At 41.2% G+C, this 15093-nt stretch overlaps 2 protein-coding genes across 7 annotated transcripts in view; both read left to right on the top strand.

Annotated features, from left to right (window-relative positions):
* Positions 1-3821: 3821 nt before the first annotated feature.
* LOC106095667 (ras-related protein Rab-27A) overlaps positions 3822-15093 on the top strand; it is a 60517-nt gene continuing 49245 nt past the window's right edge. The window contains exons 1-2 of one of the 6 annotated variants that reach the window (XM_059366510.1): positions 3822-4004; positions 4248-4480. The gene's annotated coding sequence lies outside the window, so the exon portion shown is untranslated. Of the gene's footprint in view, positions 4481-15093 lie in introns of all 6 variants that reach the window. The other 5 variants (XM_013262954.2, XM_013262953.2, XM_013262952.2 and 2 more) reach the window with 5 other exon arrangements.
* LOC131997036 (circumsporozoite protein-like) overlaps positions 12607-15093 on the top strand; it is a 26172-nt gene continuing 23685 nt past the window's right edge. Inside the window, exon 1 of the mRNA XM_059367294.1 lies at positions 12607-12629. Coding sequence (XP_059223277.1) covers positions 12607-12629 — 23 coding nt within the window. The remainder of the gene's footprint in view (positions 12630-15093) is intronic.

The raw sequence follows: 15093 nt of genomic DNA, 5'->3' as shown, positions 1-15093 counted from the left end.
TATTCGTGCGGCAACATGAAGACACAATGGAAAGCATTGGCGGCGTACATCTTCAATGTTGTTTGTATATCTTAAGGGTGGTTCACATTGTAATATAAGTTGTTCATCAATTCAGGGCACATTAAAACAAGGCCGTCCAGATTTGACGGTATTAAAAGCTCTATTATATATCCGTTTTGCTTTTATAAATGGTAAAGGAAAACGAGTCGTTTGCTCAAAACAGCAGTCGGAACATAGTATAACCTTCTACTAGTGAATCCTGGGCAAAAATAGGTCAAGAGAAGATCTCAATATTAAAACATCAGGTAGTGCAGTGACGGGAATCCTAATGCAGCCTAACGAACAGGGTGCTGACGATGAGACCACAACCTGCTGCCAAGAAGCCCATTTACTTAAGATTTGGAAGACTAAGATAGAAAAAGATCGTAATATTGGAACATCAGGCAATGCAAGGGTGGGAGACTCAATGCATAACGAACAAGGAGCCGACGATGAGACCATCACCCACTCCCAAGAAGCCCACTTACTGGAGTACCAATAGTGAGGTCATCCAGATAAACCTCTACGAGAGCGAGACAGCTAAATACGCTCAGATGGAGAAAAACAGTAAGTGAAAGGTCATATTGCCTTAATTCAGGAGCCGGAACAAAGTTTCTGGAATGAACCATATCAACTACCAATTATTCTATGCTCAAACTAGTACTCGGCCGAGGACCAGCGTTATTTGTTATAAAAATTAAATATTTTCCTAGAGTTGTAAATCTCGGATGCAACAGTGATGAGACAAAGAGACGCTGATGCATACATGACATCACTTTATCTGCCTTTTGACTCTCCGAACCCGCCACTCACGACGGAGCTGCAACGTCTGGTGGGGAAGGCAGAACAGACAGAAAATGAGGTACTATGCGAGGCCAAGCCCTGGCAGAATTCTTGAATACTGACGACATAATAAAACTTAATATTGGTAACACCTCTACCTTTGTTAATAGGATTAGGGAGGAGGTTTTATATGTGACAATATGTTCGGAAGGTGAGGTTCAGGATTGGAGGAGGAGCATTCCCTCTCAGACCATTGCCACATTAGGTTTAGAATGGCCGGCGCCGTATCCGATAATTTAGGTTGTCCAGGCATAGAAGACATTGACGACAATGTCAACAGGATTACGACACACTTTCTTTCTTTCGAAGATAGTTTCTTCCTTCGAGAAAGGAGACAGCCCAAGAAAAACTCTGGATAACCGGGGAGATTCGAAATATTGGAAAAGAGGTCCGCAGACTTTATAACAAAGCACGTCCTCAAAAGTATTACGTATCACCCTTTTTCTGCTTTTTATGGTCGCAGGTGAATATTTCTAGGTGTTACAAACGGAATGACTTAAAGCTGTATTCACGCGAACACGGTAACAGGTTGACGAGAACTGTAAAAAAAGCTGATAACTTTCCGGAAACTGCTTTCGTAAAACCTGTCCACATCCAAAGAAGTGGGGTTTAACTATTTAGCAAGGTACGCTATTCGGTGATGCCAATGCGTATTGAAAAAGGTGGTCTCACACGAAGGTCAGCTGTTTTATGGAAGCAGCCGTTACTTGAAAATACAAAAGCTAATACCAAAATGGATCAAAAAGGCAGAGGTAAGTAAAAAATAACATTATTGTTTATTGGTAATTTTTAAATTTGTTTCATATTTATTTACTTTAAATGAAGATTCAAGGCAGCAGCCAGTGTTCAGGTACAGAAAACACGCCAAATGATGTAATTATGCATCAAGTAGGTTGTCATACATTAGAAGGTAAGTGTAAAATTTGCGGAATTATTTGGAAAATTTTGAAAAATTAAAACATTGTATCCTTCCAGATGTCTGGGCAGTTAAAAAAGTGACGCACAGTGGGATTAGAAAAAATGGTTGCAAATTAGTCTGCCAATTATGAAAGAATATAGAAATCTTCAATGATAACAAAGTGTCCGTAGCCGCTACATGACCAAATAGAAAGCTCCCTTAGCCTCACCCTCAGTGGTCGTAGCGGTTTGTCAAGCCACAATATCCAAAAGCATTAGATGGTTAGTCCAAGGTTTCGTTGTTTCAACTTTTGTGTACGGTGATGGAATGTAAAGCAATTGTAGTCCTATGCAGCCTTCAAAATACATGCTGATGTTCGGCGAATGGCAATTGTCCAACTAGAGAATCGGGAGGAGTAATCCCTCATGCGTCTTGGCTACTGATGAAAAAAGCGAGATTGGTCTGTTCGACTCCCCCACGCTCGTGTCCTTCCAAGGTTTCAGTAGCGGGTTCAGAATACCCATCTTTCAAACATCGGGTACTCTAATAGTGTTCAGATAGGCTGAGGACAGTTGTAAGGTACTCGACTCCAGGCAAATCCAGATTCTTCAGCATCAATGTAGAGATTTCGTCTGGGATCAGTAATTTGCGTGACTTGGCGTCGCGGATGACATTCGTAGCTTCGTGCACGGTAATTTGTGATGGCTGTCCAGCGGCACGGAGATCACGTATGCGGCTTCCATTCTAGCCTTGTCTAAGGAAAATACCGATAAAAGTATCGTCATCATTTTTTATTTAAAAAAAATTGTTTTCCCAAGCAAGCAAATGAAAAACCAACCAAAACAAAGTTCATCTGTTTTCTGTAAATTATCACAGGAAGTCGTTCGCGTACTTTTGCTTAACATTTTTTTAAAGAGAGTAAAACAGCTCTTACTCTTATGCAAATTTTTACTGGAAAAGTACGTGAACAGACCTATTAAGATGACAGATTTTTGTTTGCATTCTCTTTGTTGTTTTTTTCTTTCTCGCATATTCTCCGCTCATGCACTCATACGTATACACACACGCACGTAAATTTGTTTGCGTGTGTTGGCAAAACGACGATCAGCATGATGCCAAGATTAATTGTTTCGCCACGCGGTGATGCCTAGCAATATTTCCAAACATGCTTTCCAATTCATATCTGGCAACCCTTAAGCATTCACTGGCGCGAACATAGCTTTACTGTCTTTTTACAATTAACATATACAAAACAACTGAACTTTTCGATTTTTGTTTACTAACAATGTGAACATCTTTCCCTCCCCTTTCATTTATTATGGTATATCCTTGTGCGAAAGCTTTTTTTCCAGATGACACTGAAAGGGTCCTTCAACAGTAACCCAGCATACTTTTATTGGAAGTTTGGGTATTATATGTATTCAATAGTTGGAATTTTTTATTATAAGTTCCCACACGGCATCAACGTTCTCTTGTACAAATGTTGTTTTTGAACGACCACTGAATTCGACTTTGAGCGAGCGTCGGCCACTGGATTCATATCCCAGTGTTATAGGGTGGTGCTTCATCGTCATATAAAGATTTGAGTTAATCAATGCGCACTTGTCGTGATAATCGCCGCCAAAATTTGTTATGTAATTCCATTTTTTTTTGTCATAATAATTCTTTCTAGTCTCTGTAATTGTATTGTTTTCAGATGATGGTCGCACGTCAAAACGTTCGGAGTACGATTATTCGAGGAATGCAAATGTCAGATTGCATTTGGCGACATATGGTGTTGCCTAGGGCAGAAACCTATTTAGCAGCCTTCATATATTTGAAATAGTTTAATTTGACAGATTTTCTTTGTAGAACTGCCAAATAACCCTATTTTACGGCTTCATTAAGTTTTGGGAATACGGCCCTATGAAAGTTTTTTTTCTAAGTTTTTCTTTTTATCCATTGCCATTTGTTTTGCTGGGATGCAATTACTTTGTCGCTGTCTTCGCTGCTCTCCTTCAGCCAAACAGCTGAGTTTTAAATTTCAGTTCAGTAGTGAAAGTCATTCGCAACAGGTCGCTCGTTACTGTTGCTCTTTGTGTGTGAGGTCGCTTGCATAAAAATTCGAAAGACATTACGGTCGTTTTGCCTAAAAGAAAGAGCCAAACAAAAAAAATTGTGTCAAAGCATTTCTTTCAAGTTTGCAGACGTATCAATAGATTTTACACACACCATTATTTTCCAAGTAATTGCGGGAGTTCTTTTTCCGAGTTTTTGTGGTGTTCAGAAGGAAACACCCCCGTTTTAAGGTGTGTGTGAGTGTGTGGCGGCATGAGTGTAAAAGCCAACATCAATCCTAAGTTTTGAGAATTCTTACAAATGCTAAGTGTGTGTGTGTGTTTGTGTGAGTTCTTTGTTTGCTGCTTTTAAGGACTTTTGTGTGATTGAAAAAAAGAGTTTGTTTGGTTTTCATTTTTCGAAACTGCAGCACGTACTTGGCAGCGGGAAAGTTACTACAGGGCAACATTCATTAAAAGCCAGGTATAATCCCTAAAAATTAATTAAAAACAAAAAGACAACATAGCAACTTTTGATACTTACCCCAAATCGTCTTGGAGATAGCGATAGAAAATTGAGTGCTGTAGTGGGTGAAAGATGAGGTCTTCAAAAAGTAACAGGTATCAAATTTACTTCAAATAAGTGGATACTGCTCTAAAACAGGTGGGTAAATATTGGTTGCTCAAAAAGTAATTGCGGATTTTTCATATAGTCGGCGTTGACAAATTTTTTCACAGCTTGTGACTCTGTAATTGCATTCTTTCTTCTGTCAGTTATCAGCTGTTACTTTTAGCTTGCTTTAGAAAAAAAGTGTAAAGAAAGTATATTTGATTAAAGTTCATTCTAAGTTTTATTAAAAATGCATTAACTTTCTTTTAAAAAATCCGCTATTACTTTTTGGGCAACCCAATAGAATTGTAGGTAGTTTTTTCTTTATAAATTTTCACATGCATGAAAAATCAAGTTTTAGCAAGAATTTTATAAAATAAAATTTTAACAAGATGTTATTAAAAAAAACAAAATTGGACGTTTTTTATGGCATTGTCGATTAATTAAGTTTCAAAATCAAAGTCGCACTGTCAGAAAAGAAAATAAAAATTTGAAAATATATACATAAGCCCTTATCGTAACATGGTGAAAGAGGTGCCAACATTTTAAAACAGAGCACATTGTAAAAGCTTAAAAAAGATTCACTCAAAACTTATATCCAAACGACTTGTAGCCGTTGAGTGGAGGCGACGTGTTTTTATTTCGCTCCTCAAAGAAAAAAAATATCCGTATCTCGGAATAGGTACTACCTATTACGAAAAAATTTAAAGCCTTTTTGGAGTAAACTAGAAATGGACTCCAAAGACTCAACAGCTGCGGTGGTGGCCACAGACCGTAGCGTGTTGTCCTCCCCTCCTATAGGTGTGGGTGCCTTGGCACCTGTAGTCGAGAATAATGGTTCAAGCGCACAACTAGTCGTCAGACTAATTAATAAGAAAGAGACGGATAAACCAGAGGGATGCACTGTTCGTCCCCAGCCTTTAAGTAAAGGTGGTGTTTCTGACTCGGATTCAGCCAGCGACTGTGTCAATGAAACAATCTTCGTAGCCGAATCGAGATATCGGGATGAAGGCAGAAATGAGTGAGATGGCTTTGCTAAGCTCACAAGCAGACCGAGAAAACTATCCGGCGCACGACGAAGGAGACAGAGGAGTATGTACCGGCAGCATAAGCGGGCGAAAGTGCAGGATGCTGGGAGGGATAGAACTGACATTCCAAGCTCTTCTACGGAAGTTGGAAAAAGAATCACATTTCCCGAAGAGCATAACACTGCTAAAATGCTGAAGAAGAAAAAGAGCTCCGCGCTTCCAAGTACTCTGGGAGAAGCAAGCCAGCCAGACAGTGTCCTGCGGAGGTAGACAAAGTCGGAACAGGATTGAAGGAAGGGCGCATGACCCCTGAGTCTCCATGGAGGACTGTGATTTCCAATAGGAGGACACAGCCATTACGAAGGATGATCGCTGAGAATGGTAAGAAGCCGCCCTCTTACGCCAAAGTGGCAAGTAAGCAGAACAGAGGGGAGCTGACTTATGCAGTCATCAATATCGGCTGTTCAGCCGGTAGTATTCCACCAGATCGTCGGTCCCAAGTGGAGGATCCGGTTAACGATGGGATTTTTGAACATGTGTGCAACTCTGTAGAGGGTCCACCCATACAAATGATGAGATGCGAGTTTAGAAGAGACATCTTTACGCTGCGTTTTGCGTTTTTTTTTTCAGAGGTATTCACGCTCCTTGGGAGGGCGCAAAGCTCGACCTGGTGAGAAAGATGGATATCCCCCAGCTCACAAATGCTACAGTTTTCATCAAGGGATGGGGGGATGGGGCAGTAAATGTGCGACGGAACGCATGTTGGGATTCTTGGTCAAGTAAAACCAAGGTTTGGTCGCAGAGAAGTGGGTTGTCTTCCACAGGGAGGAGAAGGGGGAAGTAACTCTCTTTGTGATTGGCATTGATCAAGTCTCCGTGACGCACTACGGGAGTAAAGCTGTCTTATTCAAGATTGGGAAGACTAGGAAAGGCAGAAATGTTCATTTTGACTCAACACCGCCCTACAAACAGGGGGCCAACAACGAGACAATCACGGCAGCTCTCAATATTGGAAAGACTAGTAGAAGCAAAGGTACTAAAATATCAGGCGAGAGACTAAACACTGCCTGACAAGAACCCGATGACGGACCCATCACCGACTTAAAGATTCGGAATACTGGGATAAGTCTTAATCTTAATATTGAAACATTAGGCAGCGCAGCGACAGTAGTCTTAATGCAACCCAACGAACAGAGAGCCGATGAAGGTACCATCACCTACTCCCAAGAAGCCCATTTACTTAAGATTTGGAAGGCTAAGATAGGCAAAGATCCTAGTATTGAAACATCAGGCAGTGCAGGGAATGAAAAACCAATACAGCTTAACGAAAAGGGACCCGACGATGGAACCATTACCGACTTTACAAAGAGTCGGAAGGCTAGACTAGGCAAAGAACCTAAAACGATGACATCAAGCAGTGCAGTGAATGAAAAGTCAATGTAGTCTAAAGAACAGGGAGAAGACGATGAGATCATCACCTACTCCCAAGATGCCCATTTACTGGAGGACCAATGATTGAGGTAATCCAGATAAACTTCCACCGCAGCGAGACTGCTACACACGCTCTGATGGATTCATATTGCCTTAATTCATTAGCCATGGACGACCCGGAACAAAGTTTCTGGACTGAACCATATCAATTACCAATTATTCTATGCTAACACTGGTACTCGGCCGAGGACCTGCGTCATTTGTCATAAAAATTTAAGTTATATATTTTCCCCAGAGTTGTCAATGTCGGATGCAACAGTGGTGAGACAGGGAGACGGTGGAGCATACCTGGCATCACTTTATCTGCCTTTCGACCCTCGACACCGCCACTCACGTCGGAGCTGCAACGGCTGGTAAGGAAAGTAACACAGATTGGAAACGAGGTACTAATAGGGTGCGATGCGAACTCTCACCACATTTCGTGGGGTAGTACGAACACTAATAAGAGGAGCCAAGCCCCGGCAGAGTTCTTGAATAACGACCTTATAACACTTAATATTGGTAACACCGCTAACTTTGTTAATAGGATTAAGGAGGAGTCATTAGATGTGACGATATGTTCGGAAAATCTAATCGATGAGGTTCAGGATTGGAGGGTCTCCATGGAACACTCTTTCTCTGACCATCGCTACATTAGGTTTAGAATAGCACGGCCAGCTTCCGGATTCGGCGCTTCCAACTTGACAAAATTCGGAAGACTTCTCAGAAGAAGACTTGGGCAAGATAATTTAGATTGTCCAAGCATAGATGAAATTGATGAAAATATCAACAGGATTACGACTGCACTGGTGGGGTCCTTTGAAGATAGTTGTCCTCTTCGGGAAAGGAAATCAGCCCAAGAGAAACCCTGGATGACCGGGGAGATTCGCAATATTGGGAAAGAGGTTCGCAGACTTTTTAACATATCACGTTTTAATAAAACGGAAGTTTATTGGGATGTGTATTACACATGGCTCAAGGAATACAATAAGATTACCATAGCGGCAAAACGTGCCTCCTGGAGGCTTATCTGCGAACAGGTCGAGAGTGTTAATGACGCCGCCAAGATAAAAAAGTTTCTCTCAAAAACCCATGTCCAAACTGAAACTTTGGTAGACGACATGGGAGTGAGAGCAGAGACAACGGAGAACATGTAGAGGCTTTTGATGAAAACCCATTTTCCATAGGGTTCGAAGGGACTCACGGAGACACCGGAATCTTGCAATAATGACGTTGATCGAAGGTTTATAATTACGGAATTTATGATGAAGAAATTCTTGAAGAGCTCAAACCATTTAAGTCACCCAGACCTGATGGAATATTTCCGGCGTGACTACAGAAAGAGGCAGACTATCTGGCGCCTCATCTGGCCAAAATTTTCACAGCGTGCCTAGGACTTACATATACACCGAAAGCCTGGCAGGAAGCAAGGGTGGTGTTTATACCCAAGCGAGGCAAGTTATGCGACACCAAAGGCCTACAGGCCCATAAGCTTTACGTCCTTTCTACTCAAAACTATGGAACGTATTGTGGACACCGTGATAAAGAGTAGGACATCCAGCGAACTGCTCAAATACAAAGATGGTTGTGCATATAATAGAAGAATCCTTCGATGCCAAAACACTTTTAACAATGTGCGGACCGACACACTTATCCAATCCTTAGACCATCTAGTAAGATGGACTCGGTTCTTAGAGACTGTATAAACCATATGCTAAGGAACAGGTGGATGATTTGTGTGTCCCATGGCTTTAATAAAAGGGAGAAAGCGGCACAGGACACTAAAGAAGCGTGATTAGACCAATACTAACTTACACCTCATTGGTCTTGAGGACGGCAACAGAGAAAAAGAGCAACATATGGACATTACAACAGGTTCAGAGACCATGTTGTTTTCACATAGTCGGGGTGATGAGATGCAGAAAACTGTTCAACACAGCGAAAGCCACAAGAACTCCACACGATTGGGACATCTATAAGGCTGAGCTAAGAACATATAAGGCCGAGCTGAGAAATGCTGAGATCAAATCCTGGATGGAACTCTATAGCTCCTTGGTCCCTAGGTTAAGGAAGATTCTGTCCTTGAAACCTATTACGGTGGGGTATATTCGGAAGTCTGAAAATGTATGAACAATGGCTAGTGAGGAAACACGAACTACTCGTTGGTACACATTTCCCGGGAAATTCTCCAACAGACAACGAGGTTGTCACTGGAGTGCATTCGTCGGAGATTATTGGTGAATTTGTGTCTGAGCCGAAAATCCTTTGGGTTGTAAGAAGTTTCGACTCCTTTACGTCGTCAGGCCCTAATGATGTATCACCGTTTGAATTACAAGCTGTGTCTGAAAGACTGGTTTCTTGGCGTAGGGAGATATATTCAGCTTGTATCAGCATGTCATATATACCTAGGGGATGGAGGGACACAAAGGTCATTTTCATTCCGAAAGCAAGAAAACCTTACCAGACGAAGGCGAAAGATTTTCATTCTATTAGTCTGTCATTCTTTATGCTGAAGACTCTTGAGAAGTTGTTAGAAACATATAGTAGGGCAAAGGTCCCTGGAGATCGCCTGTCTCGGCAGGAAAGTAAAGGCAAGTCCACTGAACCAGCCACGATCTAGTCGGCTAAGTAGAGTTCTCCCGCTGTCAAGGAATATACAATGGTAGGAGCTTGACATTGAAGGTGCTTTCAATAATGTAAAACCGATGTCAACCATGAAGTAGTCGGAGTTTCTAGGCATCAACTCTACTGTAAGAAAGTTTACTTACTTAGTAAAAGATGAATGGGATCTGTGGATTTTAAAAGATGGGTCAGCAAAGGAACACCTCAAGGAGGTGTACTGTCTCCTATACTTTGGAAAATGGCCATTAACAATATATTATTGTCTCTGGAAGAATAAGATGTAAAAGTGGCCCGTATGCCAGCCCTCTAAAAGAAATACTTCGGGAAGCTCTACACTCCACAACGAAGTGGGCTACAGAAAGTGGTCTAGGCGTAAATCCGAGCAAGACAGAAGTAGTTCTTTTCATCAGGAGATACAAGTTACCTACAGTGGCACCTGTCTCCTTTGGAGGGTGATAAAATGTTGATATTGGCGAAAGCGAAGTAAATGGTGGATGAGAAGAGAAGTTGAAGTTGAAGTGGAGTGGAGTGGCAGACGGAAGAATGGATGAGGAGTGTACTGTTGACTGCACCGGTGAGGGTGGGTCGCTGATGACTGCTGTACCATGGAGTCTTTGGAGCTGGTGTGAAGTTTACTCTATGAGTAGCTCTACGCGCCACAGCGAAGTGGGCTACCGAAGTGGTCTAGGTGTAAATCTGCGCAAGACAGAAGTAGTTCTTTTCAGCAGGAGATTCAAGTTACCTACAGGGGCACCAGTCTCTTTGGGAGGGTGATACAATGTTGAAATTGGCGAAAGCGGAGTAAATGGTGGATGAGAAGAGGAGTTGAAGTGGATTGGGGTGGAAGACGGTGGAATGGATGAGGAGTGTACTGTTAACCGCACCGGTGAGGATGGCTCGCGGATGACTGCTGTACCATTGTTGAAGTCTTGTGGCGAAGAAGATGTGATTGGATGTGGAGTCTACAGTTGACTACACCGGTGAGGGTGGGTCATTGATGACTGTTATACTAAGGAGTCTTTGGAGCTTGTGGGAAGTTTACTCTATGAGTAATCTTCTGAGGAGTTTTTCTCTTGAGCGTTCGATTGAATGTTTAAACGTTTGCTTTTAAAGATTTTTCACGACATTGTCCCGCTATGACGCTTTCATCGTCATCCCATAGGGAAATAGTCCGGAACAGTTTGGAGTTCAACTGGAAGTAGAGGAGGAGGGCTACGTGCTCTGACCAGAGCCCTTAATCTGGTATTACGGGAGTCAGGAGCCCCTGGAACTTGGGTTCCAGCACGACTAATGGTGAGGCACCAGTTGGGAGCAACGTGGTGGCTGTGGTTTATCACCTAAAAACGCTGGTAGAGCGTTTTGATGCTCGGTGTGGAGTTGCATGTGTTCAACCGGGTGCCGTGACCCATGGAACAGCAAGAGTTTGGATAGTGCTCTGTTCCTAACCAAGGGGGAGAAAACATCCAAACAAAGTGAACTTGAATTGGTACTCATGCTAGCTTCGGCTATGTATGGGGGCGTTGGTCGACGCATCGAATTCATCCGGAATTAAGAGCCCTGCAGGATTAAGCCAACATGGCAGGTGCCTGCATAAAATGCCACAAGGGAGGAGAGAATGTTCCATTTATAGAAAGCCGCAAAATACCTGGGTGTTTTGCTGGACAGGAAATTGAACTTCAAGTCCAACATTTTGGAAAGAGCAAGAAGGGCAACTCTTGCCCTATACACCGGCAAGAGAGCCATTGGCAAAAGTTGTGGGTTTAGACCACGTGTCATTCATTGGGTATATACTGCAGTTGTCAGGCCTATAATGCCATATGCTGTTGTTGTCTGATGGACGGTGCTTCAAAAGTCCACCTACTGTTCAACAGTCAACCGGATTCCAAGGTTGGCTTGTTTGTGCATCACAGCCGCACTGAGGACGACATTATCTGATGCACTGAATTTGATGCTACATCTTATGCCTCTGGACATTGTGGCTAGACAATTTGCATCGACCACTGCCGTGAGGTAAATCGAGCTTACTCGTTCGTCATGTGGCGGCTACAGACACTGTGTTATCCTTGATACAATATCCGATGTTCCAGGCAGTGTGGAATACACCCTATCTGAGCCGCTTTTTGATAAAAAATACAGTACCACTATTCCTTATAGAACCGATTGGAACTACGATATCCCTGGTAATAGAAGTTACAAAGACTTCTATGCGGATGGTTCTAAACTAGACGACCAGGTGGGTTTTGGAGTGTATTCTATAGATCTAGAACTGGTCATATCAAAAAGGTTACCGACCACTACAGTGTGTATCAAGAGGAGATCCTTGCAAGAATATAATGTCATAACGGCGATTGGCATAATTATCTTTTCAGCCAGTCAGGCATCCATTTAATCCCTGGAGAACGTATTTCTGAACACAAAAACCGCAGGTCTCTCAACGAGACGGCTGAAAAGTTCAAAATTCAGCTGTTCAGGGTGCCGGGCCACAGAGATATCCCAGGGAATCGTAAAGCGGACGATCTTGCGAGACTAGGAACTACCTTACACATTCCAGAGGAAAAAATTTTTCGACCATGCCAATATGTGGCTTAAATGAAAGGTATTTGAGATTAGAAAACGAATTTGATAACCCATTTTGGGGCCATGTGTTTGGGGAACGCCTCATCCTGTAAACTCCTCTTAAGCCAATGGCAATATGGGGTTTAAATTGATGGTATTTAAGAGAAGATCACGATGCTGATATTTTTTCAGGGCCAAGTATCTGGGGGACCACCTCTCCCCCGAAGACACCACTAAATCAGACATCATGAGAATATCGGACTGAAATGAAGTATTTTAAGAATGGAGTACACCTTACATCCAAACTTAAGTTCGTAGACCAATAAAGATCATGTGGGATTCAGATAAAGTCACTTATATTGTTAAACTCTTAGTCAAGTTTGCATTGCATTTCACTAAAAGATCTTTAATTGTCGAAAACAAATATTCCAAGGAAACTTTTGTTCCATATAAAGTAAAAGAAGGCGCAGCGGAGCGGGCTCGGGTCAGCTAGCTACTTTTAAAATGATAGTGCTATTGAAGAACAAGTAAGAGCCGGGCCGAATCTTATATACCCTCCACCATTGATCGCATTTGTCGAGTTCTATGCGCGGTATCTTTTTTTAGACAAATATAGAATATTGAATAAGAACTGTTATGATATGGGAGCTATATCAAGGTATAGTCCGATTCGGACCCTAAATTAATGCTGAACATTGTACAAGTCATTGTGTAATATTTCAGTTCATTCGTTTAAGAATTGCGCTTTATAGGGGTTCAAGAAGGAAAATCGGAAGATAAGTTTATATGAGAGTTGTATCAAACTATTGATCGACTCAGACCATATTAGACAAAACATGGACTGATTTGGCCCATTTACAATACCAACCGACCTACACTAATAAAAAGTATTTGTGCAAAATTTCAAGCGGCTAGCTTTACTCCTTCGAAAGTTACCATGCTTTCGACAGACAGACGGACGGACGGACGTACAGACGGACGGACGTACAGACGGACGGACATGGCTAGATCGACTTAAAGTGACATGACGATCGAAAATATGTATACTTTATGGGATCTAAGACGCATATTTCGAGGTGTTACAAACAGAATGACGAAATTAGTATACCCCCATCCTATGGTGGAGGGTATAAAAACGGTTTCAATAAATTCGTTCCACTTTCTTTGTTTGAATTGTAATTTGCAATTTAAAGAGAAAGGTCATTCGATGTGTCGGCTTTATATCAAGCGGTATTCTCACATGGCCATTTTGTATCGTTACATGATACAATTTTTGTACCTCAAGGATATCTGTTCCCACTGACTTATTACTCTTCTGGTTGCAACAACTTTGTTCATTCTTCTATCCCCTCGAATTGCTCATATGGTTGTTTGTATTTACGTACCTATGTCTAAACAAATATTGTTATGAGTTCACCTTTCAACATACATATATTCCTAATCAGCTATGAAGGATGTGCGTCTTTATTATTCTTAGTATCTTGCTAATTACACTCATCTGTATGGCATTGTCCTTTATATGGCATCGATGCACGGCAAGGAAGATAAAGGAAGACAATGGCATCAACAACTTTATTGGCATGGTTATAGTAAATATCGAGCTGGGCACTTATTGTATGATCCTTGAGCCATCATTGCGAACTGTAAAAGAAATTAATTGCCAAGGATTTTGTAAGCGTCCTTTCACAAAGTTTATGTGTAAAAGAAATCTGCTTACAGCCAATTGAATAGGATTTTTGGTAAAGCAATGTCATTAAACATTTAAAAGCATAAGGTTTTAATGTGTATCTTATTTGAACCAACTATTAAATGCGCTGGGAGGGAGAAAACGTTACATTTTAACTTTATAAAAATTAAAAAAAAAATCCCATTAAAATCAAATCAAATTTTAACGAAAAAGTGTATAAAAAATTTGGACAAAATATCTATGGATGGTATCAACACCCATAACGCCATATACAACCGATCAGATAAAGAAAATGGAGAAAGTTGGCAACCACAACTTTGAGATAGCAACTTTATCTACCTCGGCAGTACCGAGTCGGCACCGCCGTAACCGAAACAGGTGACACTAGTTTTGAAATAAAGCGAAGAATAATACTGGCAAATTAATGTTTCTTTGGATTTAGTAAACAGTTTAGAAATAAAGCGACGGACGAAGATTACGCTTTACAAGACACTGATATGACCCGTGTTGTTCTATGGTTCTGAAGCCTGGGTACTTGTGAAAGCAGACGAGGCAGGTGTTTTGAGTGTTTGGGAGAATGATTAGTCGTAAAATATATGGACCGGTTTGCATTAATGGAGAATACAGGCGTCGTATGCACCACGAGCTGTGTGAGCTGTATGACGACGATAGTATAGTTAAACGTATCAAAATACAACGGTTGCGTTGGCTAAGTCCTGTTGTCAGAATGAATGAGGAAGCTCCAGCGAAGAAGTCTTTTGAAGGTAGTACACGCAAACCGAGACGACCAAAGAACCTTGGAAAGATCAAGTGGTCGAAAACACCTCGAAACTTGGTGTCAGAGATCTTAGAATGAGCGCAGACTATCGAGGCGCTTGGAACGCTATTCAACGCTCGGCTAGTTCAACAAATGTTCTTTCAAATCCAATTATGTAAAGTGAGGAGTAATTTTCTTTCTTGCTGCGCTACAAAAGGAAAATACTCTTATTAGCATAGTTTCAACCTAGAAGATATATCTGTTTTGGTAAGATCCTACTGATGAGTTAGGTGTGGTACCGAACGAAATCGCGATCTAGGAAACCTGTCAAACCAAACAAAGCAAAAACACATTTTCAAAATCAATTTTATAATTTTTCAACATTTTATTTTACAATTTTTTTATATAATTTTTTAAAAATTTCTGTTTTATAGACATTTTTGTGAAAATTTTAATTTTATAAAATTTTTGTTCAAGATAGACTTTTATCGAAAATTTTAAAAAAAATTATTTTCGATATTATTTTTTCAAATATTATTTTTTCTTT

The sequence above is a fragment of the Stomoxys calcitrans genome, chromosome 4 (assembly GCF_963082655.1).
Source record: "Stomoxys calcitrans chromosome 4, idStoCalc2.1, whole genome shotgun sequence".
In the NCBI taxonomy this organism is placed as follows: Eukaryota; Metazoa; Arthropoda; class Insecta; order Diptera; family Muscidae; genus Stomoxys; species Stomoxys calcitrans.
Note: the sequence above shows the minus strand (reverse complement) of the source record. Positions and strands in the feature narration are given on the sequence as shown.